A 27,165-nucleotide genomic window follows, 5' to 3' on the forward strand; every position below is an offset into this window, starting at 1 on the left:
ACAATTATTTAACTACGATGATTAAACAACGCGATTGTTTACTAAATAATAAGAATATCAGTCCTCAGGTATGAAAATATTTAATATTAGACATATTTAAAAAACTTTTAAGAAACCAACATGTGCTACCTGGAGTAATTTTATTAATATTTTAATAATATTAATATATTTTTATCTATATATTTTTATAGTTTTTAAATTATTTTGAAACGAGGAAAATAAGCGTCTAATAATTTTTCATCTTACAATAGTACTTGGAATTATATATTTTTTTTGAACCGATATCTAAGGTGACACCGATCCTGCTACTATCGTAGGTGTTATAGGCATCGTAGGCGCCTCATTGTTAAATATCGGCTCGAAAAGGGCAATTTCGAGAATTGCTTCATAATGTTTTCTAATTATAATATTTTATAAAATATGTCTTTAAACATGTCTTTAAACATAAATTCTAAATTTTATCTATACCAACTTATTATTCCAATATTATCATAAAAGATTTTATATTACTCACTACACTATTGCATTATGTAATAATTTACCGCATTACTCTCAAAAAAATCGTGTAGCATTTGTAGTATACAAATTAATAAATATCCAAATTAATAAATATCCTCTCGAATAAAAAAATTTCTTTGAATATAATTTAATCAAAACTTACTGGAGAAATTTCTATTGACATTTAAAGAAGTTAGAATTTTTATACGTAATGTTATTTTAAATTTAATGGAATATCTCCGGTTTTGTCTTGAAAATTCTTTTGCAGGCGCACAATTTGATCAAAAATTAATATTCAAATTAACACATTGTATAAGCTATTTCTTTAAACTAATATTAATCTCTCTATAAATGTTTTAACCACAATCCTATATCCTCTGCATGCAATGTCTTTGACTTTGAATGAAAATCTATCTTCAATTATTTAATTTAATGTAATTTATTTTAAATTTCGAGAAGCGAGATTCTCGCGTATACTTTAAACAATATTTAATGCATCTATTATTTTTGTAAAAAAACGCGTAAAAAAACGAAAAAAAATAAAACGCAGTCGAAAAAACGCAGCGTAAAAAACATCCAGCTGCATCCGAAAGATGCTATGGTTGTACAAGCATCGACAGCAACAATTCACCTAATTCTGTACTCGATTTATATTTCTAGATCATGAATATATAATCAGATGTGTTTCCCTTTGGAGAAGTTGATCGTTTTTCTGCACGCGATTATCGAGCGCGCGCAAGACTACATTAGATCTCCCCCACCGGAGGCATAGTGTCATTTGTTAAAATAGCAAGAAGAAGCATAGTTTTATTCAGTCTGCTTATTACCACGCGCCGATGGCACGTATTTCCACGGGGTTTTCCGACTTCAAATAGTGCGAAACGCCGCCGGCGTTATACCTGTAATCACGTAAATTGTCGAAGCGGCGCTTTCTCGCGCGAGTTTTCTTTCACGCGAAAATTCTTCAACGTCGAGATTGTCGCATTGCAAAAAAAAAAGAGACGGTCAGACGTTTATTTGCGCAACATTTTTAGCGGCACTTTTGTTGGAGTGGCCGACATTAAAAAAGCATCCGTTTTCGAAGAGATAAGACTTGGCATCCATAACGCTGTACTAAGGCTACCAAGATATTTCGCTGTTGAGCCATACCTACGAAACGGTCTGTTGCTAAAATTATTATTTATAGAATAAGGTGTATTGCAATAGTGGTTAAAATTTTTTTTTTTTACATAGTAGAAAAATGAAAGAAAAGTAAAAGTAGAAAAGTGAAAGAAATTTACTCGCGAGTCAACGATAAAAGACTATGTGATCACATGAGTGGTAAATCTTTGTGAACACATAATAATAAGAGGAACAAAAAAGTTATTTTTTTCTGATTTTAATAATATCGTTATTTTCATATTTTAAGTATAATATTTTGACACTCGATATTATTATTATCACCAAAGTATTTCCGGGAATCTTGTATAATCTTGTATAATCATCAGTCACTATGCGAAAAAAATTATATGTATCATATATAATATAAATAATATGTAAATGATATAAAAATATATAAATAACGTTGATAATAATATTTAAATATGTTAAAGTATAAAAACCTCCTTTTTTTTCTTTATTTCGTATGACGCAAACACTTTTTTTCATTAACTCAATATCTCTTGTGCAAAAAATTCACAAGTACTAATCAATATTTCTATCAATTATACATATCTTATATTGGATAAAATAATCGTTGAGCGATAAGACAAATATTTTGGATCGAATTACAGTCGAATAGAATGTAATCCACGATCTTGTTTTTTTTTACGAAAATATATTGGAGCAATCTTAATATTAATCATAATTTATTATATGTTGAGATATTAAAATTTTGCTATGCATTTTTTGTCTCGAATAGTATCAAAGTAGAATTTCAAGATTAAATATTTTATGTATATTGGATATGTAAAAATAATATAAATTTAAGTTTAAAATTCTAATCTATGTTATTTATAAAAAAATAATCTATGCATCATTCATAATAAAGTAAAAAAAAAAGAAAACGGGATGTATGGATAAATGGACGCAATCACAACATAATTAAAATTGTAATAACTACAGATATCTAGATATCAGATATGATAGATTTTTATCTAAATCCGCGTGTCTAAATATCATAATTATGATTTTATGCACTAATTTTACCTAATTAAACATGAGATGCGCAATTTACATATACAGTCGGAAAAAAAAATAAGGTGAGAGAAAAGTGAAAGACGTTCAGTGATGACATTTTGAAAATTGAATTTGCAGATTGCAAAGTCAGAAAAGAAAGAGAGAGAGTGAGAAAGAGGGAGAGAGAGAGAGAGAGAGTTAATCTCGCATCGTTAAATCGATCGAATAGAAATCTGGCGTTAAAACGATTTAGATATTTCTTCAAAGTGGCTTTCAGAGCATGTCGTATTCAATAGGAAAATGTATGTCTAGAGATAACTGCAATGTCATTGGAGACATCGTGGTTATTATACTTGATCGAAATTATGCGCAAACGAGTCGTGAGAGAGCATATTTTACGCAACGCGAATAAAATACAATATTAGCTTAGACCACGGTTTCGATGATGTTAACTTGTTATCCTACTCGCGAGATTACTAAAATTACACATTTTTTATGTCGATCCCATTTACACCTGTTCAGTTAGAATTCGTTATATATCTTTACATAATAGTTTCTTAACATAATTTTTTTAAAAGCGAAACACTTAGAAATGTGTCGAACGAGTGATTTTTCGAACGAGCATGTGTAACTCACATGTGACGTGTGAACGTGGTTTATGAGTTTCTCGTATTTTTTTCAGAGAAAATTCTTAAGAATTGAATCACTTTGAATTTGTCTCGAAATCAACATGTCGAGGTAGAAACATTAAAAATAAACATTTTCCTTTATCTCAATCAAGAAAAATCTATTGATTTTCCTTAAAGTTTTGATTACGTAATTTTTCTTCTCTGCTTTTTTTTTTCAATAATGAGATGCGCAGTAACTTAGATATTTTATTTGCGAAGCATGTTTTATGATATTATTTCATATGAATTACTATTTGAATAATGAATAAATAATTTATTCTAATCAGATATCTATCGTCATATTAATGATAATTAATCCAAAAAAGTTGACTTGAAGTAGTTATTTCAATTTTTTAAATACGTATAATGTATATTATCGATGCATTTTTAATTCGAAGACTTTGAGCTGGGTATGTGGAAACGGAAACGTGAGATTATTTTCATCTTTCATTGCGACACGAACTTCCAGCATTGCACATATTTCGATGCGTAATCAATTCGAGCGGTTTAAAGAATTGAGCTGTCAAAAAAATCAAATGTCTTTAAGCGAAAATTTGTCTTCTTTATTTATGACGATGAAGAAATAATGCTACATTCCCACGCACGCGTACGTGGAGAAGAAATTGAATTATTCAAGGTACGCACAGGACATATTTAGACATGAGTCTATGCATTTTTTTTTTCTCGTACGTCGCACAAATATGTTTCGCACGTGCTTGACCAAAGGGCAATTCCCTATAAAATCGCGACTCTTAGTTTATAAGAGTATTTATGCCGTCTTCCGTGAAAGATGCCGTCGTAAAATGCAGGAAGTAGCAAAGTTCAGAATCATGTTTAAGGAAAATTCTTGCAAAATAAATGCGAAAAGCAAAAACGAAATGCAAAACAAGATGAAATATTCATATTATAATTTCGACTGGAAATGGAAATCAATTTTAATTTTATAATCGCGAAACAGTAAAAGATTGCAAAATTATTGAACATAAAATAAACAAAGAGTTTTAAAAATAACAAAAACGGTACAGGTCTCCCGTGTAAAATTTTTAATCGACGTAACAAGTCCGAGACAAATTGCGTTTACGATAATTGCGATTACACTGCCACAGTGTGATTTATCGCTCTCTTTTTTATAAACAATAAAAAAAACGTACGTTTTATGAATCATATGATATCGTTTTTACTCCACTTAAAGATATAAATTATACAATATGAGGTCGTATTATTACGTAGAAGGATCTTAAAAAAGATAAGGCACAACAATCATGAGATAACACATATTGATAGACTGTTGCATAAATGCAAGAGACTCAAGCGCATTAATGCATTGCACTTCAAAAGAATCTAGGTGATCGATTACGTAAGGAACTATCACGGATACGTTATTTGTCCTTCGCGACTAGGGCCTGTCGTTAAAGTTACGGTTACATTTATTCGCGAGTCGTGACGTGAGTCAATCACGCAATAACGATTAATGATCAGCACATGCTCGAATGTTTTAATATGTAACATAAATTATTTTTAAATAGATACGTGCTATCTTTTCAGTAAGCTATCTTTTCAAGTAAGATTAAAGTGCAATATCACATTTTTTAATAGCTTATTCCAATATTTTTTCCGCACCGCATATATTTTCATATATTTGTATTTCTTTACGATTCCATAGTTTGCAATGTCTAATAGAGAATACAATGTGTCATCGTATATTGCTTAACCAATTATAAAGTCAATTATAAAGTAAAATATAATAATAAGATATTTTCTATAGATTAATTCCAGAAAATTCTAATATTAACTTTTTATTGAATAATAGTTTCGTAATTATATAAGTGATTAAAATTTTTTATTGAAGAATTATAGTATATAGAAGATTGACACTCTTATAATTAGTTCTCTTGTTCACATTCTTCTCTAAAATAATATACGATAGTTGTGACAAATCATGATAATGACAAATCAGAAAATTATAATTAATCGCGAGTTGCATTTATTCTCTTGATATAATATGTAAAACGGGTAGATGACGTAACGTTTATATTACAGAAAATGTTGTTAATGTTACGCATGGCATTTGGTATAATATACATTATTCAAGCAGTATTTTATCGGATAACGTCATTTATAGACCGTAAGAAGCCGCAAAAACTACCACCGATAACAGATTCCTTGCTCACATTTAGCGCTACTGCCCTTGCTAGAAAAATTAGACAAAGAGAGGTGAGTGAAATACACACTCAATATATATATATATATATATATATATATATTTTTGACATTTATAAATTAGGGGTGTTAAAGAAAACATAAATAATGTAAATACAGAAAATTATTTTTTTCATAAAAATCAGGTTACGTGTTACGATGTGGTGAATGCATATATACTACAAATTAAAAAAGTGAATCCTATCTTAAATGCTGTCGTCGACAATCGATTCTTCGATGCAATATATGAAGCGAAAATTTACGACGAGCAATTGGCAAGTGGCAAATTTGACATTGAAACGTTGGAGAAGGAGAAGCCGCTGTACGGCATACCGCTCACAGTCAAGGAATCTTGTGCTCTTAAAGGTACAATTAATTTTTTGTGATTAAAATCACAAAATAATTTACATTTGTATATATTTTTGAAAATGTATCATGTTAAAATAGGGAAAAGAGAGAGAGACAGAGAGAAGGAGAGAGAGACGGAGAATAAAAAAAAATATAAGAAAAAAAGATATATGTATAAATATAAAAAAAAAATTTTATTATTTACTCTACATAAAAAATCTCTCCTTTCGATCATCTTTTTTATCATATTTTTAAATATAAATTATAAGTGTGAACGATATTTGATAAATTTTATTTTAAAGAAGATATAAACAAAGATAAATTTTCTCTTGATCGCAGGTTGCAGTCATACAAGTGGTTCTTTAGGCCGCAAAGGGGTAAAGGCATCTTGCGATGCTGTAGTCATCGAACTACTCCGAAATGCTGGAGCGATTCCAGTGTGCGTTACAAACATTCCGGAGCAGTGCGGCGGCTTCGAGAGCGCGAATCTATTGTACGGCCGTACCTATAATCCTTATGACACGAGGTATACGTCCGGCGGATCATCTGGCGGAGAGGTAATTCAGCTGGGATCATCTCAACGGCATTAATAATAAGATAATCGCTTAATAAAAAAGAAGAATTATTTTTTAAGGAAATTATTTGTGAAGTAGTCCGAAGAAACCGCGTTTTTTCGATTTTTTTCATTAATCGCAATAGAGGTAAAATAAATACATACGCACTTGGATTAATTACATTAAATACATTATAAATTAAAATTTTTTTAAAAAACGTAGATAAGGGTCAAAATTTGTTTAATAGCGAATGGGACATTTCGGTACTTATTTGCGTCTGTTTAATAGTCATGGGACGTTTCGACACTTATTTGCATCATAAATATAAAATATAAGAAACGAAAAAAAACAAAACAAAAAAAAAAAACATGAATTCCACGTAGAATGGATTTAAATGTGCATGCGTGTAACAAACATACAAAAAATTACAAGAGGCTAAATAATTATTATGTAACATTGATACATTCAGTGATATTTACATAGACCTACATGAAAAAAATGATTCCAACAATTATTTATCGGACATCAGCTAATATCGCTGATTAGGATTGACAACACATAATTCCTTCTTCACAATAAAGACATTGATTATTGGACAAAGACTATATTTCACGAACTCCAGCTTTTAGAGAGACTATTAAGGTCAAGCAGATCTAACCCGCAGAAAAAAAGTGGCTGTTACGGACATGAAGGTTGGTTTTTTTTTCTAATTCGCGCAAATTCGACCGATGTTTCGTAGTGACGATTTATTGTATATTTAGCTTCTCGTGACCTCGTTAATTTTTAGACTTTCGATAATTAAATTCTTCTAACATCGTAACTCATACGATATGTTTTTTTTTTATTTCTAAAAAATTAATCGCGCGCGGAAAAAATTATTTCTATTATGCATAAATATATGTTACTATCTGCGTAATTAACAGTTGTAGGATTATTAACACTGCTTTCTCATTCGAAAATATACCATCATTAGCGATCGTTAGTTAAAACACTTTCTTTCAAATTCGATCAAAATATTTACGCGAATCAAGGATAAATTGCCACTCATTAACGACTTTCGCTCGAAACACTTTCTGCTCACAACAAGAGAAAATACGTGAAGATAAATACCACATCACATGGTATGGTTATTTTATTATATTTATAGTTATTTATTATTATATTCATCACATGATATCGGTTATTTTATAACTGATCTGTAGTGTATATACTAAGAAATTGAATTTAATAGAATTTAATATAAAGTAAAAATGAAAAGGAAGAAATAAAAATGTGAAAAAATATGTTGAAAAGTATATTTTCCTTTAAGGGTGCATTAATCGGGGCAGGTGCTTCCGTGATCGGAATCGGTTCAGATTTAGCTGGCTCTATAAGAATACCGGCTCTTTACAACGGCATTTTTGGGCACAAGCCTACGGCTGGTAAATTGATTATTTTTTTTTGTAAAAAATATGCTTGCTGTTTCAATCGCGCAATCATACCTTGAAAGAAATGTATATATTAATTTATTTATCGTATATTTTTCTTCTTGCAGGAATTATTTCGAACATAGGACATTTTCCATACAGCGAGGATAAAGATTTTCAAAAGCTATTGACCACAGGCCCGTTAACCAGATACGCGGAGGATCTCGAGCTGCTTATGAAAGTGCTAACGTCCACGTGCGATCGCAACCTGCGTCTAGATGTGCCGGTAGATCTGCGACAATTGAAGGTCTATTATCGATTTAGCATGGATGAGGCATTTGGCATCTTACCAGTAGTGCCAGAAATCAAAAATTGCGTACAGAAAGTCGTGACGCACTTTACGCAATACGATATTCGCGCGGAGGAGGTATTTACGACGCTCGTTTATACAACGTGTTTATTCCATAGGATGTGAAACTTGACACAAAATTACTCGACATGTTGCAGTTGCCAATAGAATGGCCGACCGAACTGGTTGAGATTATGTTGGCCGAGCTTATAAATGTAAAAGATTTCCCACAATTGTTGATAGACGCCAATGATCCTACGGTATTTATGTGTGCATATATATATATATATACGCACACACATTTACAAAATATACACATACTTTGTTTTTAAAACACGCGTAAAAATGGTTGTTTCAAAAAATTTATAAGATTTATATTGTGTTGTAACTCTCCAGGCTAACTTTCTTGTCGACACGTAAAAGTTACGTTCGTGCTCTTTTCATGCGTTAAAAAAATGCAGACGATGTTTCACTACAAAATTACCGTATTGCGCAACATTGCTGCAAGGTTGTTTTAGAATTAAAATGCAATATATTTACTTACATGTTGCGTAAATAAAAAATTACGAAAAGTTTTCTCTTCACTGAAAAATTAAGAAAAAAAAAAAAAAACATACCGAAAGAAAGAGTATATCTTTTGTATTCTATTTAAATGCATATATAAAATTCGTATCTTCTATTTTGATATTAATTGTTTTTTTGTTGCAGCTGAAAAAATATGGAATTATAGAATTCCTGAAAAGTCTGTTCGGCTTATCGCAACATACGACACAGACGGCCTTGCTTGCTGCGATATTTGATACGCATTTTCCATTTTCGGAATCAGATATATTGCATTACATAAAACAGGGAAAGGAGATTCGGCAGAAGCTCCTGGTTAGTGTCCCGAGAGTTTAACATTAATTATCATATAATAAAATTAGTAACTGTGCAAGTGAGAGCCAGAGCGCGCTAAATAAAGCGCAATCAATTGCTCAAGGATATTATTCTTAATCGCAAATTAAAATATTGACGCCTTTTTTGTTTTCTACCGCATTAATTATCATAACCGTCTCTATATTGGCTCTTATCTCTCCTTGTTTCTCGCTCAGGATCTGTTGGGAGAGAACGGAATATTTATTTATCCAACTTTTCGGCGTCCGGCGATTTATCCCGAATTTAGCGTATGCGAAACACTGAACACCATTTATTGCGGTATTTTCAATACTTTTGGTTTTCCGGCGGTGCATGTACCGATGGGACTTAATCACAAGGGATTGCCTATCGGTGTTCAGGTAAGCCAACCGGATGATTCTCTCTTTCAAGAACAATTTAAATTTCGAATAATAATCATCCGAAATAGAGTCTTTTTATGAAGCAAAGTTGTATTAAAAAAAAAAAAAGGAAAAAAAAAATTGCAGATAGTAGCTGCACCTTATCAGGATTGTCTCTGCTTGGCGGTTGCGAAAGAACTCGAGACGGCTTTCGGTGGTTGGGTGCCGCCATCGATATCTATAAGCGAATAACAAATTATCAGGATGCCTTGTTCTGTAAATAATGTTATATCTTTTTGTCGCATAGAAAAAATGACACGTGAATAATAATAAAGTGAAAAATAAAAATATTTCTATAATCTTTTACAGACAGCTGTTTTCATAAAAAAATCTTGGGAATGCAATATTTCCAAAAAAAAAATGTTTTATTTTTGTTGCTAAAGATTTATTAATATTTATATATATATATATATATATATATATATATATATATAAATATTTTTTAATACACTATTATATATAATTATATTAATATATACGCAGCGCACTCAATCATGGATAGATCATTCTGAGAATGAAACTATTATTGTTTTATAGTTTGAAATTTTTATAAAAATTTTTAATATATTTGATTCAACGTATATATCGCTACGTTTTCTTCTTTTTTTTAATGACTCCGTCCCCACTTGTATAAATCGTTTATAATGTATTCGTTTATTTGCATTCTTTTTATTAATCATTATTCGAAACGCGACTTATGCGATAAATATTACTACATAATCTTATAAATAATAAGCTTACATCTGCGTGTAACTCGAAAACGACGCACAAGCCTAATACAAGGAACTACATCTCGTATCCTATACATACTTGTAAATTAGAAACATAAACACTCTGGAAAAAAAATAATTCACACGATAATATATAATCCTTTACGCGTTCTTTCTTAAAAAGTCATCACATCACAATCCGATTTTATACATGATAACTTTATTATAAACGCATTTATTATTGAAATACTGATCGGTTGATAAATCCAGAACCGATAGAACTGGATAACTTAAAACCGGTAGAAGCTAGATTCTGACAAACAAGCAATATTTATATCGATGAAAATTCGACAACACGCAAGTGCAATGTAATTTATGAATTGCGGACACGTGTGTGTATGCGTGATCCGTGCACGAGACACATTTCGCAAGGCGAAATGGAAGAATCGCATTTTACATAACTGGACGCAAGGGGCCACGTAAAAATACGTAATTTGCTACGAAATTTCCGCGTTACTTTACGATGACGTATACTTTTTCTCGCGCACGAAGAACGGATTCCATCACTTTTTGCGATCGCACGGTGGAATGTACGGTTTACCGCCGTACTTCTCCCATTCGCGATTGAATTCGTGTTCCAAGACTTCGGCGCCGCGTTTCCGCGTTAATCCGGTCTCGTCCAGACTCAACTCGCACATCTGCATATCGTCGATGCCTGGCAAACAGAGAAAAGAAAATTTTTATTTCTTTTTCAACATAAAAATATAGCACGGTACACGTTAAACGTTGATAAATTATACGAGCATATCTCGAGTTAAAAAAGTTACTAAAAGTTATTATGACTTATTAACGTGTTTTATTTCGAGATACTTGTGTAGATAAAAAATTGTTCGGTCTTTTCTAAAGTTTATTAATTTTATTGATTTATTATAATTTATTAGAGACTCGGTAAGAATCTTAATAGGCTCTTACGCTCATGGCTTTTACTTTTTCATCAACGGAAAATTTTAATCACAGTTTGGTGGAATGTGACTGGAGTAATACACTACTCATTCCTTCGAACTGGAATGACAATTACAGCCGAAAAGTATTGCCAGTACATTGAAGAAATGCATGAAAAATTGAAAATTATACGCCCATCACTTGTTAATCGGCATGGCCCAATATTTCTCCACGACAACGCTCGGCCGCATATATCGTACAAAACAATTGCGAAATTAAATGAATTAAAATATGAAATTTTGCAGCACCCACCTTATTCACCGGATCTTTCGCCAACCGACTTTCATTTATTTAAACATTTAGAACTGTTTTTACGGGCTAAACAGTACGAAAATGAAGACAGTCTGAAAAATGCCATATCAGAGTTCATTGATTCTAAAGATCAGAATTTCTTCAAGACAGGCATCTATGCATTAAAATCTCGTTGGGAAAAGTGTATTGAAGTAAATGGAGCATATTTTGATTAAATAAACAGCTTTTGGAAAAAGATATGCAGTTTAATATATTCACTTAAGAATCCGACATTTCATTCGCACCAACCTAATAGAATACATAGGATTTTATTTCTCAGTGCAAAGAGATTCGTGTAGCGTCCACCATCCATAGACATAAGGATCGTCAGAGGACTTTACCTGCCACGAGAAGTATAGGCGGTTTATCAGGATGGAGTTCCATCTGCCGTGCCACGTATTGTCCGTCGAAATGCGCGTACCACCAGCCCCTTTTGCCGCTGCTGTGCGTGTTATCCTGCTGGCCCGCCGCGGACGAACGGACGAAGGGGATCCGGAAGTATCTCTGCGATGATTCGACTATTTGCTGCTTCATCGTCGTCCTCGGTGTTTTCGCAGCTGGAAAGCGTAATTTGTTCGCGTCAAATTAATCGCGCTATAGATTTATATTTATCTATAATTATTATTAATTTATTATTATTAATATTGTAACCGTTATCGTTATTTATTATATCCGTAATTTATTTACCTTCTTCCATAATGGATTTTGGCGCCCGTTCATTTTCGTCCATGGTCGTTCGCCTGCGATTCCTCGCCTTCCAGGCATGATAAACCTTCAGTCTACGATGGAACTCGTGACGGCAAGCCTGAGAGATTTTTATTTCTCTTATTAAAGTACATTATATATTTACGATTATATAATCGATATCATACACATGTATATGAATGTACCTCTAATAATTCGATGTCGCAGGACGTATTGATTGCGTCTCTCAGCTCTGAGTACTTCCACTTTGACAGGTCGTACTTCTTATTGCTCATAGCCGCTTGCTGGTTACGCACCTGTTCCGATCTGTCGGAACGCGAATTAGAAAATAGCATGTTAGTAATTGCGATTTTGCAACATCGTGCAAATTTCCATTAAATACCATATTAAGCGTTTCCGCTTAGGCGTTAGTCTACGAGGAAGCCAGTGTTAACGCATTTGCTGAAATTGACAAGTCATGCGTGAAGGTACAAAAGGATAGAAACCGGGAAATGGTTTGGCTAATAAATTTTACGGTCTTCGAATGACAGTCTACGAATTTTCCTACAATTTTCCTTCTTGCTGGAAATGGGAAGAACAGGGGGGACAGTTTACCTGAGAATGAATATTATTGAAGATCGGTCAACGAAAAATAATGCAGTGGGTGAGTGTTAATTGGTTCGAAAAGAGAATAAATCTCTCAACTAATCTCTCGTTAGTCATTCATGCAAAAGAAACGCGAATAATTATACGATACCTTATTAGTCTGTTGTTGTTCGTAGATACTCGTACGTCGGAGCCGCTGCGTGATTTTAAACAACAAAATAACGTCTTATTCCAGTTCAACAACATTTTACAGCACGTAATCAAGAATGATAAGCGTTATCGATCAAAAGTTAAATTGTAATTAGATAAAAGTTTCAATTGATTACGCGTTAATTCGCTATTTTATCATCGGTAATGAACTCGTTTATCGATTCGTTTCTAAATTAAATCAGTTAATATATTTCCGGATATTATGTCTAAGGTCGATTTTTTTTTTTGTAATGTCCAAACATGTGCCTGTTTAATATTGAGCATTTTAAATATCGTGTATAAATCACGCATATCTATGTATAATCTATGTAAATTAACGCATATATAAAGTAACCGTTTAAAATTGATTTTTTTTTTATAAATTTTATCTCGATTCTTACCTTCGTGCAGGCGGTGGTGAATCCTCCACTTGTCCATTGGATTCTTGAGCAAGTCTGACTGCCAGTTCGTGGTCTCTTCTTTCTTGCTCGAGCAATTCTCGATATCGAGTCTCCTCCATGGCCTCCTTTTCCAATTGCGCCTTTAAATAATAAGTATAAAAATAATGAATGCAGTATATAAAATAATATATAAAAACTTAAATTGAAATAGTAATAAAAACAGGATATATGTATACATTAGTAAGTATTTGAAAAATTCGAGCAAACCTGAAGAGCAACCGCCGCCTTCTGATCCTCTTCCTCCTGTTTCCTCCTCTGCTCCTCTTCGATTTTCCTTCTGGCTTCCATATCGAATTTCTTTCTCCTATTTTCCTCTTCTCCTCTCTTTCTCCGTTCCTCCTCTTCCTTACGTTTCTTCTCGAGCTCAAGTTCCTGTTGGATCTTCTTCAATCTCGCCTGTTCCTCGGCAATCTTCTGCTGCTTCACCATATCTTGCAGGGAGGCCATCTGCCTGTTCATCTGGTTTACCAGAGACGTGTAGAGACCGTCAATTTCCGCTGGCGTGATTCTCGGATTGTTTTTGATCTTGCGTATGGCCGCTTCAAGGTCATCGTCCAGCCTCTTCAACTCCTGTGTCGATCTCTCTCGATTCTTTAATTGACCCGCGGTCTCCTCCATTCGCGTCAGTTGCTTCCGCAGATTCTTGATTTTCACGATACCGCGAATGCGCGGCCGATGTTGCTTCTTCGCGATATACATCCTAGCCGTTTTTTGCAGGACGATCAAGTGTTGCCGCCGATAGATGATCTTGTTCTTCAGTTTGATCACCGACAGCGCGCAAAACTGCACTTTATTCCAGCGCGACTTCAGCAGCCACTTTTTCACGTTGGCGACCAGCCTGCGCAGATTCTCCGGATCGGACTTCATGATCCGGTCGAACTCGGCGAATTTGCCCGGCTTGAAAAAGACCCGCGTAATGCCGAATTTGAAGTCCTTCTGATTTAACTTTAGACTATGAAGCAGCGCCTCGCAGAAGAATCTGGGATCAAGTTTGGCCAGTTCCGGTGGTAGGTAAGTCTTGTACATATTGTAGAGCTCGTGGAACGGCACTCGGCTGGGATAGCCGTGTTCCATCAGTTCCAGAACCGACGTCATTCCCGAGCAGCGGAGTTGATTCATAATACTGTTCCCGTCAAATTGATGCGCCACCATATCGCTGTTCGGTTTGATGCACCTTATGAAATTCGTTCCCTAAAAATATAGAGGAGGAATAAGAAGATTGAAATAAAAGTAAATAAGAGTGTTAGATATATTGAAAAGAATTCAAAGAGAAAAGAAAATATTCTTTACGTTGCTCTTTAGTTTGTCCATAAGTTCGCCTAACTGCGTTTTGAATTTACTACCGACACTGATAAAATTCAGCTTGCCCTTTTGCAATGAATGATTGGCGAACTGCGTCCTGAGGAATTTACTACCGCTCTCTTGAATGAGCGCCTCCAGAGAAGCGTGCAACGCGTCGTTGTTCTTCTCGATAAATTGATTCTGCGATATTGAAATAAAAATTCAATTATAAAAGAGAGGCGAAAATGCGTCGACGATTTTATACCTCGTTGTATCTTGAAATACGTTATTTTACCGTTTGATAGCAAACACCACCGGCATAATGACGAATTACGAAGCCCTCGTCGTCTCGTAATTCTCGATGAGCCTTCAATCGTGACGTTCGTGGTAAAGTGATGCGGAAATGACCGCTCCACGCACGATGGACCTCGTTGGTGAAATGCGCGAAACTATGAGTCGGCAGTTTTGATTCCTCATCCAGCAGGCTGAAGATACCCGTATTTTTCGATTCGATTAAATCTAAAAGTTGGCATGATTCATGATTTATTTCTAAAATCCTATGAATGGGAGTATTATTTATCATTTCATTCGTGAAATAATAAGCTTAAATAAGATATTATTCTAGAATTTTCAATTTCACGCACCGATACAATCCTGATTATCGACATAGGAGATTTTCGGGACGTTTAAGGACTCTCGAGCATAAAGTTCCTGCTCGTACTTTAAGATCCGCTCGTTAAAGAACTGCTGCAGCTTCTCATTGCAATAGTTTATGCAAAACTGCTCGAAGCTGTTGACTTTGAAATATTCTACAAAAGAAAATTTATTGCCAGCTTTTTATTATAATCCTAAAAAGTTTTTGATTTAATTTGCTCACCGAATCCCGCAATATCCAACACGCCGATGTAGTAACTTGAAGCCTTGAAAGGTATACTCTTGTTAATCCGCGCGACGATGTGATCAAATAGTTTGCTATAAATTGCCTTTGCTAGAGCGTCCCTGGCGTTATTAGCCTCGTAGACTTTCAACGGCACCCTATAGCGCAATCAGACAAATTGATAAAAATGATTGAAGAAGACCGCGCAACGCGTGATGGAATGCTTACAAAATATTAGCATCGTAAAATAATATGTAAAAAAAATATTCATCAGAATGCTCTCCTCTTCGACTCACATAATAACCGTTCCTTTGATGCCACCCCGACTAGTCTGCATCACCTTCGAGACCAGAGCCTGTCGAAGTTCCTCGGGATCCACTCCCAGTAATTTCGCGGATATCGCTACCGCCTTTTCCGAGCCGGCAGTTATCCTGCAACCGCCCTTGGTGTCCTCCGGATTATCTTCGAACGTGATGTTGCCGAGGTGAAGCACCGCTGCTACCATCGTGTAGATCTCCATGCGTTCGGCATCCGTTAAACCGAGTCGGGTGAAGGCCTATAGTGCAAATAAAGATGAGAAGAAATTTTTAAAAAATTATAAAAAAAAAAGTTAAATAAGAAATTTAGAAAATTATTATAAGCAGGAATAAATTAAATATTGCATGTACCTGATCAATAGCGTTGAAGCCATCGACGTCGTCCAAGATTGGATCGTGAAGGCTGCCCTTCCGTAGCTGCTCGCGGCTCTTTTGCGCCTCGTTCAGTCGTTTCTCCGACTTCTCGTTGCAAAAATATTGGGTGCAGCCGTTCCTTAGGTAATGGAAGTCGTCCGGCTTGGTGATTCCCAGCTTTGCGCGCAAATCGGCCGGCGCGCCCGCGCACATCATGTAAAACACATGGTAGTTGCGCTCGTCCGGGCTTTGTAGGCATACCCTAGATTTTTCCAGCAAGTAGTGAGAGATGTAGCCACCGACCACTTGACACTTGGAGTCGAAATGCACCTCCATAAATTTTCCAAAGCGCGAGCTGTTGTTGTTGCGCTTCGTTTTCGCGTTACCGAACGCCTCCAGCACCGGATTCGCTGATTTGTAGATCAGAAATTGATAAGAAAGTTTCGAATGCTAATAGATTAAATTAAGAATCTCAATGCTTGATTAAATAGCTAGATAAGGAATTAAAATTAAAATTCTTTTAAGCGACATAGATTTTTCCGGAATTTTTTAAACCTTAAATATTATTTCATTATTTCTTGCAATGTTAATTAATTTTATGTTAAATTAATTATGTTCTAGTCGCATTGTTTTACCATCGAGGATCTTCTGTTCTATCGGGCCGGCAGTCGAGCCCCAGAGGTCGCAGAGATATCGCAAAAGATACTTGGTCGACTCTGTCTTGCCAGCTCCCGATTCGCCGGATACGATAATGCTTTGGGACTGTTTCAACACTTTCATGTCTCTGAACGCTTTATCGCCTGCGAAGATAAAAGACGGAGGATTGCTCTGTACTCTCGCTGAATTAACTCGCTGAACAACAAGAATTAACGATGGGAAAAAGAAAGAGAAAACGAAAGACATCGCGCCTACCGATGGCGAAGACATGCGGCGGCGTTTCACCCAAGGATTTCCCTTGATAAGACTTGATAGTCCGCGGCGAGTAGAGGTCCTTCACCTCGTAGTACGGATTCACGGCTATCAAAATGTTAGCGACGTAAGTCTGCAACCGGACAAGCGTAACGAGCGATTAACAGACGGTCTCGTGATGATAATAGCGGAGACCAGCACGTCACGACATAATTACTCACGTATATCCTGTCCTTGAAATAACGAGTGCGTATATTGTTCAGCAGCGTGGCCTCATTCAGGTACATGAGGGCGCCTAATAATTTAAAGAAAGAAGGGGATAAAAAAATATATATACATATAAATAAAAGAAGGAAAGAGATGAGTGAAAGTGCCTTTGCAAAAGAGCGAAAGTCGCGTGAGAAGCGAGCGTGACCACGATCTTAATCTCCGATAGAGGTTGGACGAAACAAGTTCGTCACGGTGTATAACAATCGAGGGGACTACGTCGAGTAAACGGGCACTAACTGTTGTGTTCATTGTATTCTTTTTTCCCCTTTAAAGTTTACGGCAAACAAAATTCATAAATATTATTTGAAAATAAATCAGAATCAGACTATCGTTGAAAGACGATACGTGTGTGTCTGGAGGAAAAAACTCACAATTATCCTCGACATCTTTGGTGTATTCGCCGGCAGGATACACTTCGTCCAGCGGACAGGTGCGCTGCGGATATTTCGGATCGAGGGGCACGATCAGGGCGTCCCCGTCCACCATGTCCGCGAATTTCCCGATTATGAAACCCTCTTGAGGGTCCCGGACCCACACCTGCTGGTTCTCCATCCCGAGTTTTAGCTCTGAAATACAAGAAACGCACGGTCGCACGGTCGAAACAATACGCGCTTCGCAATCGTCGTTGACTCTCATCTCCGGCATTCATACGAGCGAGAAAGCCGCATTACGCGCCTGGGCAACTCGCTTCGTATAATAATAAAAATTGTAATTAAAAACGCAACGAGATAGAATTAAATTATTTATGAGAAATATTCTTGCTGGTATCAACTAAGAGATTTTCCTTCTCCTTAGGTCGATTCTTTGGACAATTAAAAGTCAACAAAAATGTTGAGATGATTTTTAAATAATTATTTAAAAAGAGAAAGATCTTGTGTGAAGATTGAACTTCTCTCGAGGCAACAATTAACGGCACTCGTGAAATAATTTCAAGCAAATAAGATTTCTATTCGAAGCTTTGTCGACACATAATGTCGAAATAAATCATACAATATAATTATTCTCGCTTGTGTGTACGAAACATAAATCGTCCACGCTAGCTTTTGTTGGATTTTGCAGACGCGTACTTTCTCCCCGTCGTCATCGGAGAGATTTTCGAATGAGTCTTGTTCGTTCGACTTCCGGCGCTCTACCGCGTATGCTGAATGGAGATTCTTAGCACTCATCGAGTCCCGCGGTCTTATTCCAAGCTGTACATTATTGAGCGGAAGAAGCAACAAAAGTGTCACGACGGGGTCGATAAAGTCTGGGGAATTGGTCGTATGGGTCACAAAGAAAGTTAGCGACGAGATCGGAGACTTCTCGCGTATTCAAATAGCTTTACATAGATAAATTGCTATTGGCATGTTATCGAAGTAAATGTTAATACCTGAGAAAAAAATTGTAGAATCTCGTTATTTGACAGTCAAAAAATTGTCTTGTGGGCTCTTATAAAAGATTCTTTTAGTCTGCGACAAATTTGAGAATCACAAAAATATTTCTTATTTCTTATTTTTTTTTTTTTTTTATTTCAAATAAAAATTTATTTTTAATTAATTTTGTGCATCGAAAATTCAGCTTTATTTAAAACCGAGCATTTAAGATTAAAATTAGGATTATTTATTTTGGAACGTCCTATATATGCAACAAGATAATCCTGCACAGATTGACAGATGTTTATCCATTATTGTTTAAATAGCGACAGACAAAGCTAGGTTCACGCTTCAACGTTAAATTCGTATTTACTCGGATTCTTTCGGTTTGACGGTCGACGCAAAAATTGAAATTCCGTCCTCCAATTTATCGCTTATCACATCGCGTTATCGAGATAAGCGATGACGGAAGGTGCTCTGCGACGAGCTCGAAATAATCGCCGTTACTCATCGTCGGAATCGTTCGGTGCAGCTGCATCGTCTGGGTATTTTCCTTCTTTAAACAAGCAGCTTTACATTGTCAGATTATGACGGTCTCGGTTGACGAATTACACTATATTTTTTTCCGTGTATTAATTAAGGGATCTACTGATACAACAACACAATTGTATACTTTTCAAGGAACGCGGAGGTAATTTTTTCTTTGAAATAAAATTTAAAAAATTTAACTTTAAATAAAAATAAAATTATTCAATATACTAATAATATCTTGTATTATGCCAGTTGAATATATAGATATTTCCGTCTCGACTCTTTCCGTCAACTTCTACACACATGCACAAATTTACATTTTTTTATCATTCAAGTTAGGCGTCATGTCAGTATGTCTGTCCTTGTTGCAATCGCGTAAAACAATACACATGTGCCATTATTATTGCGCAATAAAGATTATCATTAGTAGATATTTCCATTACTGCTTCAAAAAATGCTTCAGAATATTGAATCTCTTTTTCTTATCGTAATGACATAATGGCATTACTCGTCAATTTTCGTCCACCTGTCCGTATCGCGCGCGGGCACAATTTTCTCGATTACGTAACGCGATGATTTTCGAGCTCAGCATGCGCGGCGGACACGCTCGGGGATCGCGCAGACGAGACGGTCGCATTGCGGCGATAAGATCAAGCAGGCAAATGGAGAAGGAGCACAAAACGCGTCGTCGTTCGTCAAGAAGCAAAAAAAAAATAGCGTACGTATTTCCCTGGCGTCACCAGGTTCGACGATCGGCAGTCGGCTGCGTGATTAAAGGTCGCCACGAGCGGTTGCGTCTCGCGTTTTACACGCGCTCCGTCGACTCGGCGCGTCGTGACAAAATTTCGAAAAAGTCTCCACATCCGTCTCTCCGCGATACGCTAACCGCGTCTCATTTGCATATACGAATAGCATTTCTGCTGGGAAAAGCAAGTCTTATATATAAACGAGTCTATCTGAAATGCCTTTCCCTTTTCCGGCTTTATTCTTTATTTATTATTGCAAAAAACAAATTGAAATTAATAGCTTCAGCTTCCTTTAAGTTGCATAGATTTTAAATTAAAATAAAATATCGACAATACACATGGAATGGAGAGTTTACTCCAATGTATGAATATCCCTGCTTATTTAATATGCGTAATATCACGGTTGAGTCGAGCGTTGAAACTGTACGCGGCCAATCTGGAAAGCGCGAGAGAAATTGCCTTGTTCCCTCTGTCGTATTCTCTCTCGAGTCGCGCATCCCGTTAGAGATATCGTAACGGTAAAAGCCACCGGTAAATCCTTGCGTCGATCCTCAGGACACTCGCTGCATCGCGCTTTTGCATCGCTCTTTATCCATGAAACGTATATTACAGCGTAATAGAGTCGGTATAACGATTCCTTGAAATTCTCCTGCTGAAATTTTATCGATTCCGGCGGAAACGATGCACCCGAATGAAGCGAAGAATCGTTGCGATACGTCGCGGCGCCTAAGCATGTAAGGCATCCGAAGCAATTTTCTCTGCGTGCCGAGAGCGTAAGATGCACATCGTAAAAAGAAAGAGACAGAGAGAGAGAGAGAGAGAGAGAGGCGAAGAATCGTTCGTTCACCTTCTTCTTCTATACGGCATAAGAAACCGTAACGTCCAGATGTTGCTGTCTCTCCCCTTCCGTCATTAACCCTTTCTTTTTTTCTTTTTTCCGTATCTTCAATCCGCGGTCTTAGAGCGGCAATATCGATCCTCACCGAGCCCTTTTCCCCGACCTCGGCGTCCTTCTTTCCTCCACGACGTATTTAAATCGTTCTCCGCGCATTGTTCTCCGGAACGAGGCGCGGCTCGCCCTCCGCCTTCTTTCCGCGACCTCACGCTTAATAAAGATAGACGCGTGTCGATGCGAGGATCGGTGCGCATTTTCAATGCCGAATGCACTTTGCGTGCGAAGGTGCGTCGCGCTCCCTAATTCGTCGGAAGGGAATGAAAGGGATATGAGAGGAAGCAGGAAGCGGCAGGTGGGACCGGCATACAGAACACGGGGAGACACGCGTGAGCGCGCAACGAATTTTCCCTACTGCGGCCAAAACATACAAAAAAACAAATGTCCGTGAATTTTATCGTAATCCGGTTTTTCGAGAGAACATATTATGTACAGGTACGGTCTCGTATCTCTTCAATATTCTCCCGTCTATCGTCTGAGATGAGAAAAAGAGAAATGTCATCTTTAAATCATATCGCATTTTTTAAAAATATATCGAGTTTTATTAATTCGCGTTTTTATTAAAATTCCCCATTTGTTATAAAAACAATATTTATGTCATAACGTAAAAACGAAACAGAAAAGATAAAAAAATTATTTTAAAAATATTCAAATCAGCTGATGCGATTTAATTATAATAAATTTATAATTGGCGCGAAAAGCAGCTAGATATGCCTTGATATATTTCGTCGTTTTACATCGCTTAACATTAATTGGAACAACCTTCGCACCATCGCTGTCATGAAGAACACTCGGTGATTAAATCGAGCGCAGTGGGTCGGGCTTTCGGTCCCGCCATCTCCCATTTGCATCGAGTTCCGCTTGGCATTTTGCACTTTGATTAATCGAGCTGCGCATATTTTGCACCTTATTCCTAATCCGATACATGGTCAGAACAATGTTCGATCAATTTCACAAAACAATCGCGGACATTATTTTAACTATAAATTATTCCATTCGCGATATTAATATGTAAATTTTTCTCACGGAAATTAATTATCATTAATGTTATCAATGACATTATATAATATCGTTTACGTACAACGCATTTGATTATCATTTCTCCAATATTCTCGTTAATTTCATAACGATTATTATTTCGCGCAAAGATTAGTCTTAACAGAAGAATGATTAATGCAAATTTTTTTGCACCCACCGTTCGCTCTGAAAAGAGAACCGGTATCGGAAGTGGCCGACCATTCAAGTACACACGATCGGGATCGAGAGATGCGTGACTCACGGATATCCTCGTCTCACGCCCATCTACATGTACGTATAAAGGATGGGGCGGTCCTTTTTTTCGTTGCGGTTGCGCAACGCTCGTGTCTGTCATACATCATAAAATTTAACTCGGCTAAACCGACAGCGAGACGCTTTTTCGCGGCAGAGAGGGATAATCTCGATTCAGTTAACTCGCTTTCGCCGCGTTACTTTCGCTAAGGAAACGTAAAGCAGACTCCGATTTCGATGACTTTCGCACGTGCCGCGAGGGGAAGCGAGCGCGAATACGAGACATAATAGTGTATTGTTTCTCTGTCTATGCGCTTTATTGCAAGAGGTCGTCGGAATGATCCGTGAAATTAGCATTAATTAATACCCAATGTCATTTCGAACAAATATATCGCGTTACGAAATATATAAACGATATCTTTCTCGATCGTACGTCGGGAATAAACTTCAAGCTTCTTCGAGATTTCGCATTAATAATTCACGTATGAAGAGTAGAGATAACGCAACGCCTTCGACGGTCGACGAACGGAAGGAATTCCAAGAAGTAGTAAAATTGGTTTAAGTATCCCGATTAAGGAGATACCTCGCTCAACAATTAATGCGACATGAAGCGCGAATGATCAAAGTTGGTCTCGACAAGTAGAAGAAGATGTATATACGCTGAGCGTCATCATCTCGATAAGATGTAATCAGAAAAATTACACAATACATATCGCGACACTTTCGACGATATCAAAAAGTGGTGACGAAAAAATGCAATATCGAGAATAAAGTTTGGATAATTATTTCATTAAACACACAGTCGCCGGGGTCACATTTACTCCGATTTTTTATATATATATATATATATATATATATACTCCGGAGCTCTCTTATCTCCGACGAGAATTCTTTCGATCGCGCGTCGCGCTATCAATCGTTTATCGTTTATCAAGATGAGCGGTAATCCAAAATCGCCGAGCGATTGCTCTCCCTCCCCACCCCCACCCTCCCACGCGTTCTCGCTGTTGCGAGAACGCGCCTAGGAGGAAAAAAAAAGAAAAGAAAAACCGGAAAAAAGAAACGCAATGCACGCACCGTCAACGACGGTGTAATTACGCGGCTGTTTTTTTTTTTTACGAAAGCTCGCCTGCATACGTATTTCGCCATCGCGAGAGCGAAGCACGTATCGTCTTTTCACTCCCCTTTTCTTCCTCCCCTTTCCCCCTCCCGGAAAGGTTTTACGTAGGCGCTTACGCAGCTTCACACACTAATTCGCGCGCTCGTTCGCATTCGTCGCGGTTTTGCATTCGCGCACTGCACCTGCCACCTTCTCTAACATCGTTCCACTCCCCTAATCGCGGACTAGATTGTGGGGCCGAACGTGCGTTTTGAAACGCGCACAAAAAACGTCCGGCAATTTTTCTCTCCTTTTTTCCCGCTGCGATTGTCCGCGCGGTAAAGAGAAATACGCGTTACGTAAAGCTATTAGATCCGCTCTTGAATCATATTTTCACCGATAATAATCGCTAATCCAATATATATATATATATATATATATATATATATATATATACGCTACGATAACTAGAAATCCTTCTCGCGTTGAATAATTATTTTTCACGTGTCTTGTAAAATGTAAAAAGATCGTGGCGAATTTTCTCGCGCAGCTTTAAGGCGAAATTTGGGGCTCCTATTGAGAAACACAAATTCTTTGGATTGATTATAAGATCCTTATACCTATTGCAGTATTTCTGAAGAATCATATTATATTATATTTCTCTTGGAACGTTCGTTGACACAAGTTGCTGCGACTCGACCTACCGGCTTTGTTGTTCTTACTTTCGCAAAGTTGAAATCCTAATCATGAATTTGAAGCGGAAGAATTTCAGCGAAGGACAAACACGAAGTGTCACATATACAAGGACTCTTACCTGTTTATTTACACACGAATGTCGAAATAATGGCACGGCTGAAGGCCGTGTAAATAAGCGAAGCTGTCAGAAATCAGTCTTGGACGCGCCGATCGATCTCGGAGATGGACGATCGATAGGAGATTGACAGATCGCAGGTACTCACCGAGAACGCTGCCACCGTGCGAAAGAGCAGTCAGGCAGCCGGGACGAGGAAACTACAGCGCGCACGGCACAAAATCCGACATGCAACTGTTGAGTTGCCGCACCGGAGTGAACGAGCGAGCGAACGCGCTCTCGGCGATCAACGGCCGTTTCCGTCGATGCCACGCGGCAAACGGCCGCGATCGCGCCAACACACGTATGTAGGTAGATCGCGCGCTACCATCGCTCTCATCACCCGGTGGTATCCCGGGCCCCCGATGCCATCGATCCCACGCAATGTCAAAAGAATCGGAGCGGTAAGGCGCGCGAGAGAATAAGATTCTCGAACGAATAGTCGGGCGAGAAATTCACAAAATTAATTCGTAATTTATTAGATTAAATTTTTTTTATGATTATTTGTATAAATTTGAGGATGCTCCGATATGCTCGATGCCGATCGATGAAGTATTGCCATTGAATAATTGTAAATGAAACAAGCCTGTAATTGACAAGGTCGAATTATTCAATGCGTGAATCTTATCAATTATGAATTATGGACTTACGTCAATCTTATGCGCCGAACCCGTTCAATCGCTCACGTTCATTCACCGACCAGCGATGACAGCGGGTGACAAATAATGATGTGGGAATGGAGGAATGACGGTGGAAAAAGAGGAGAGATTTCGCATCTGATCGAATACTGGTCTTACTGTTATTTGCATCTGGTGGTAGAATAATTTTCGAAATACACACACTGTATTTAGAATTTTAAACAATATTCCAAAATATTGCGGTCTGCAGAAATTTGTGCGATATGATTTAGAAAATTAGAATAAAATGAAGTTGGAATTGGCAAAATTTTATTTTTCAGGTCAGGCTTTAACAGATAACAACGCTGACATAATTGATTGATCATTGATTGCAAGTGTTTGTTGTTGAATGTTTAAATAATTATTATAAAAATGGATGTAATTTTTCTGTAAATAACAAATAGCCAGTCATTATTATTTATATAGATTCTGAAGAATTAATTATATTAAAAAAATAGAAACAAGTCGCAAAATACACTTTAAATCATATATAAATCTTGAATTGATAATTATAATAATTTTTCATTAATTGGCTAATAGTTTACAGCTTTCATATAACAACTAATTTATATCCAACTTTTTCTTTTATAAATAAAAAAGTAAGATACATCAATATATTATTTTTTTTAATGATATCGATGACTTTTCGGAAATCCAATGTAGTGATATCTTCTGAAACCTATTTAAATTACATGCAGTCATCCATTATTGTGTGTCCAACAGATGATAACATCATATTCTACGTAGGATATATCTGAACGTATTGGCAGTAGATTAATCTCAGCTGCAGAATAAATCATTTTTATTCTTTTGCTCATTTGATCTGGAAAAATCATATTGCGTCTCATTGCGTCCGACACCTGATATATGTATATAATAAAATGTCAATGTGTATTATTGTATAATAATAAAAATGACGTTTATGATGTGTGTGTGTGTGTGTGTGTGTGTGTGTGTGCGCGCGCGCGCGCGCGCGCGCGCAAAATGTAGCGAAAGCGATCAATCCATTTTTATCCACGAGTGTATATAAGTCATATTATTTTTAGTATTTGCGAATAATTCTTATTTATTTAATGTTCAAATTATGTAACAAAAATAAATTTTTATTTTACATATATTGCATTAGATATAGATGATATATATCTTATGACATATACATGATATATATCTTATTAATGTTCGTGAATTGATTTTTTAGCATTTCGAAAATTCCCATTTCTACAAGAATGTTGTAAAAATAGTCTCGATAATCATTTCCCATTTTTATCATTACTTGTCATTTTGTCACGACACATGCCGGATGCAACATTGGAAATCACGCTGCGAACATCACGATGCCGAGAAGCGAGCCAGGTCTTTCCCCATCATTCGATAGATATTTATTTACCGCGAAATTACACCATTGCATGCACTCGCGCAAATAGCATTATTTGACCTAAAGTGCATGCTCGAACAGGGATTTTTTATCTTCATTCGATTCCGCACAAACACGCTGCACGAGCTTGGTATCCGCGAATCCGATGATAAAGACAGTCATTCCCGAAATTATTTTTTTTTTTTTTAACACAAGAGAATCTTATTTTCTCGTATTTTTTTATATTTAATACATTTTCATCATTTAGATAGATTCTGCGAATTTCTTCAAAAGATTCTCTGCGGGGAAAAAGAAGAAAAGTATTATTTCAAGAGATAATTGTATAATATTATGTAATTATAAATTAAATTAATGTATATCGACGAGCTTGAGCTCGAATTGACGAGGTAAATTTAATTATTAGACAAGCCGAGATTACAACATGATGTAATATTCAAGGTAATTTTAATATCGATATAGATAAGAGAGAAAAATAGGATTTGAGAATAACAATAGTTGTTATTTTATATCGATGAGCGATTAATATTTAATGATTAATATTTATTATTGTTCTATAATAGTTATCTCGACGAGTAAATATGCAAACATTAGAAGTGTCAAGAAAGAGAGGTCTTGTACAATATCAGTAAAAAACAACATATGGTTTGATTAGCGATTGAAATCAGTGTTTTGCAAGTTATGGATTTCAAGCTGAATTATGCGATAAAGTGACAAGTAGTTCATTGACATTGAACTCTTGTAATTTTGCGATTATGCCAATCGCGTTGCCCCTTGAAAGTCTACTCTTCAGAAGTCTAATAAAAATCTTGAAAAAAAGCGATAAAGAAGGAAATCATGTTACGATAAAAGTTTCCACTAATACACATCTCGA

General features: G+C 36.3%; 2 protein-coding genes across 4 annotated transcripts; one reads left to right on the plus strand and one right to left on the minus strand.

Annotated features, from left to right (window-relative positions):
* Window positions 1–1,339: 1,339 nt before the first annotated feature.
* LOC126856139 (fatty-acid amide hydrolase 2-like) lies at window positions 1,340–9,798 on the plus strand. Of its 2 annotated transcripts, XM_050604401.1 has the most exons (10): window positions 1,343–1,657; window positions 5,364–5,537; window positions 5,669–5,888; window positions 6,210–6,427; window positions 7,734–7,845; window positions 7,959–8,257; window positions 8,338–8,439; window positions 8,888–9,055; window positions 9,271–9,453; window positions 9,580–9,798. In XM_050604401.1, exons 2-10 carry the CDS (start codon window positions 5,367–5,369, stop codon window positions 9,682–9,684), a joined length of 1,578 nt encoding a protein of 525 aa, XP_050460358.1. In that variant the 5' UTR covers window positions 1,343–1,657; window positions 5,364–5,366; the 3' UTR covers window positions 9,685–9,798. The 2 variants fall into 2 exon arrangements, with proteins under 2 accessions (XP_050460359.1, XP_050460358.1); XM_050604402.1 differs by lacking the exon at window positions 8,338–8,439 and having other exon boundaries at window positions 1,340–1,657.
* A 343-nt stretch (window positions 9,799–10,141) lies between these two features.
* On the minus strand, window positions 10,142–24,518 carry LOC126856127 (myosin heavy chain 95F). Of its 2 annotated transcripts, none has more exons than XM_050604358.1 (18): window positions 24,352–24,518; window positions 17,815–18,009; window positions 17,395–17,468; window positions 17,177–17,306; window positions 16,900–17,064; window positions 16,262–16,674; window positions 15,890–16,149; window positions 15,594–15,751; window positions 15,361–15,525; window positions 15,012–15,235; window positions 14,726–14,917; window positions 13,643–14,626; window positions 13,376–13,515; window positions 12,937–12,981; window positions 12,386–12,506; window positions 12,183–12,300; window positions 11,837–12,052; window positions 10,142–10,917 (listed from the first exon to the last, which is right to left on the minus strand). In XM_050604358.1, the coding sequence occupies exons 2-18, from the start codon at window positions 17,993–17,995 to the stop codon at window positions 10,766–10,768; spliced, it is 3,738 nt and encodes a 1,245-aa protein (XP_050460315.1). In that variant the 5' UTR covers window positions 17,996–18,009; window positions 24,352–24,518; the 3' UTR covers window positions 10,142–10,765. The 2 variants fall into 2 exon arrangements, with proteins under 2 accessions (XP_050460315.1, XP_050460316.1); XM_050604359.1 differs by lacking the exon at window positions 24,352–24,518 and adding an exon at window positions 24,207–24,325.
* Window positions 24,519–27,165: the final 2,647 nt, after the last annotated feature.

Source organism: Cataglyphis hispanica, chromosome 17 (assembly GCF_021464435.1).
Source record: "Cataglyphis hispanica isolate Lineage 1 chromosome 17, ULB_Chis1_1.0, whole genome shotgun sequence".
Lineage (NCBI taxonomy): Eukaryota > Metazoa > Arthropoda > Insecta > Hymenoptera > Formicidae > Cataglyphis > Cataglyphis hispanica.

Coding starts and splice junctions, on each gene's coding strand:
- LOC126856127 (XM_050604358.1), bottom strand. CDS start 17,995: ATGGAGAACCAGCAGGTGTGGGTCCGGGACCCTCAAGAGGGTTTCATA. Junction 17,469..17,814: donor CAAAGATGTCGAGGATAATT/GTGAGTTTTTTC, acceptor TTAAATTATTAG/GCGCCCTCATGTACCTGAAT. Junction 10,918..11,836: donor GCCTATACTTCTCGTGGCAG/GTAAAGTCCTCT, acceptor TCTGTTTGCCAG/GCATCGACGATATGCAGATG.
- LOC126856139 (XM_050604401.1), top strand. CDS start 5,367: ATGTTGTTAATGTTACGCATGGCATTTGGTATAATATACATTATTCAA. Junction 5,538..5,668: donor GAAAAATTAGACAAAGAGAG/GTGAGTGAAATA, acceptor CATAAAAATCAG/GTTACGTGTTACGATGTGGT. Junction 9,454..9,579: donor GATTGCCTATCGGTGTTCAG/GTAAGCCAACCG, acceptor AAAAAATTGCAG/ATAGTAGCTGCACCTTATCA.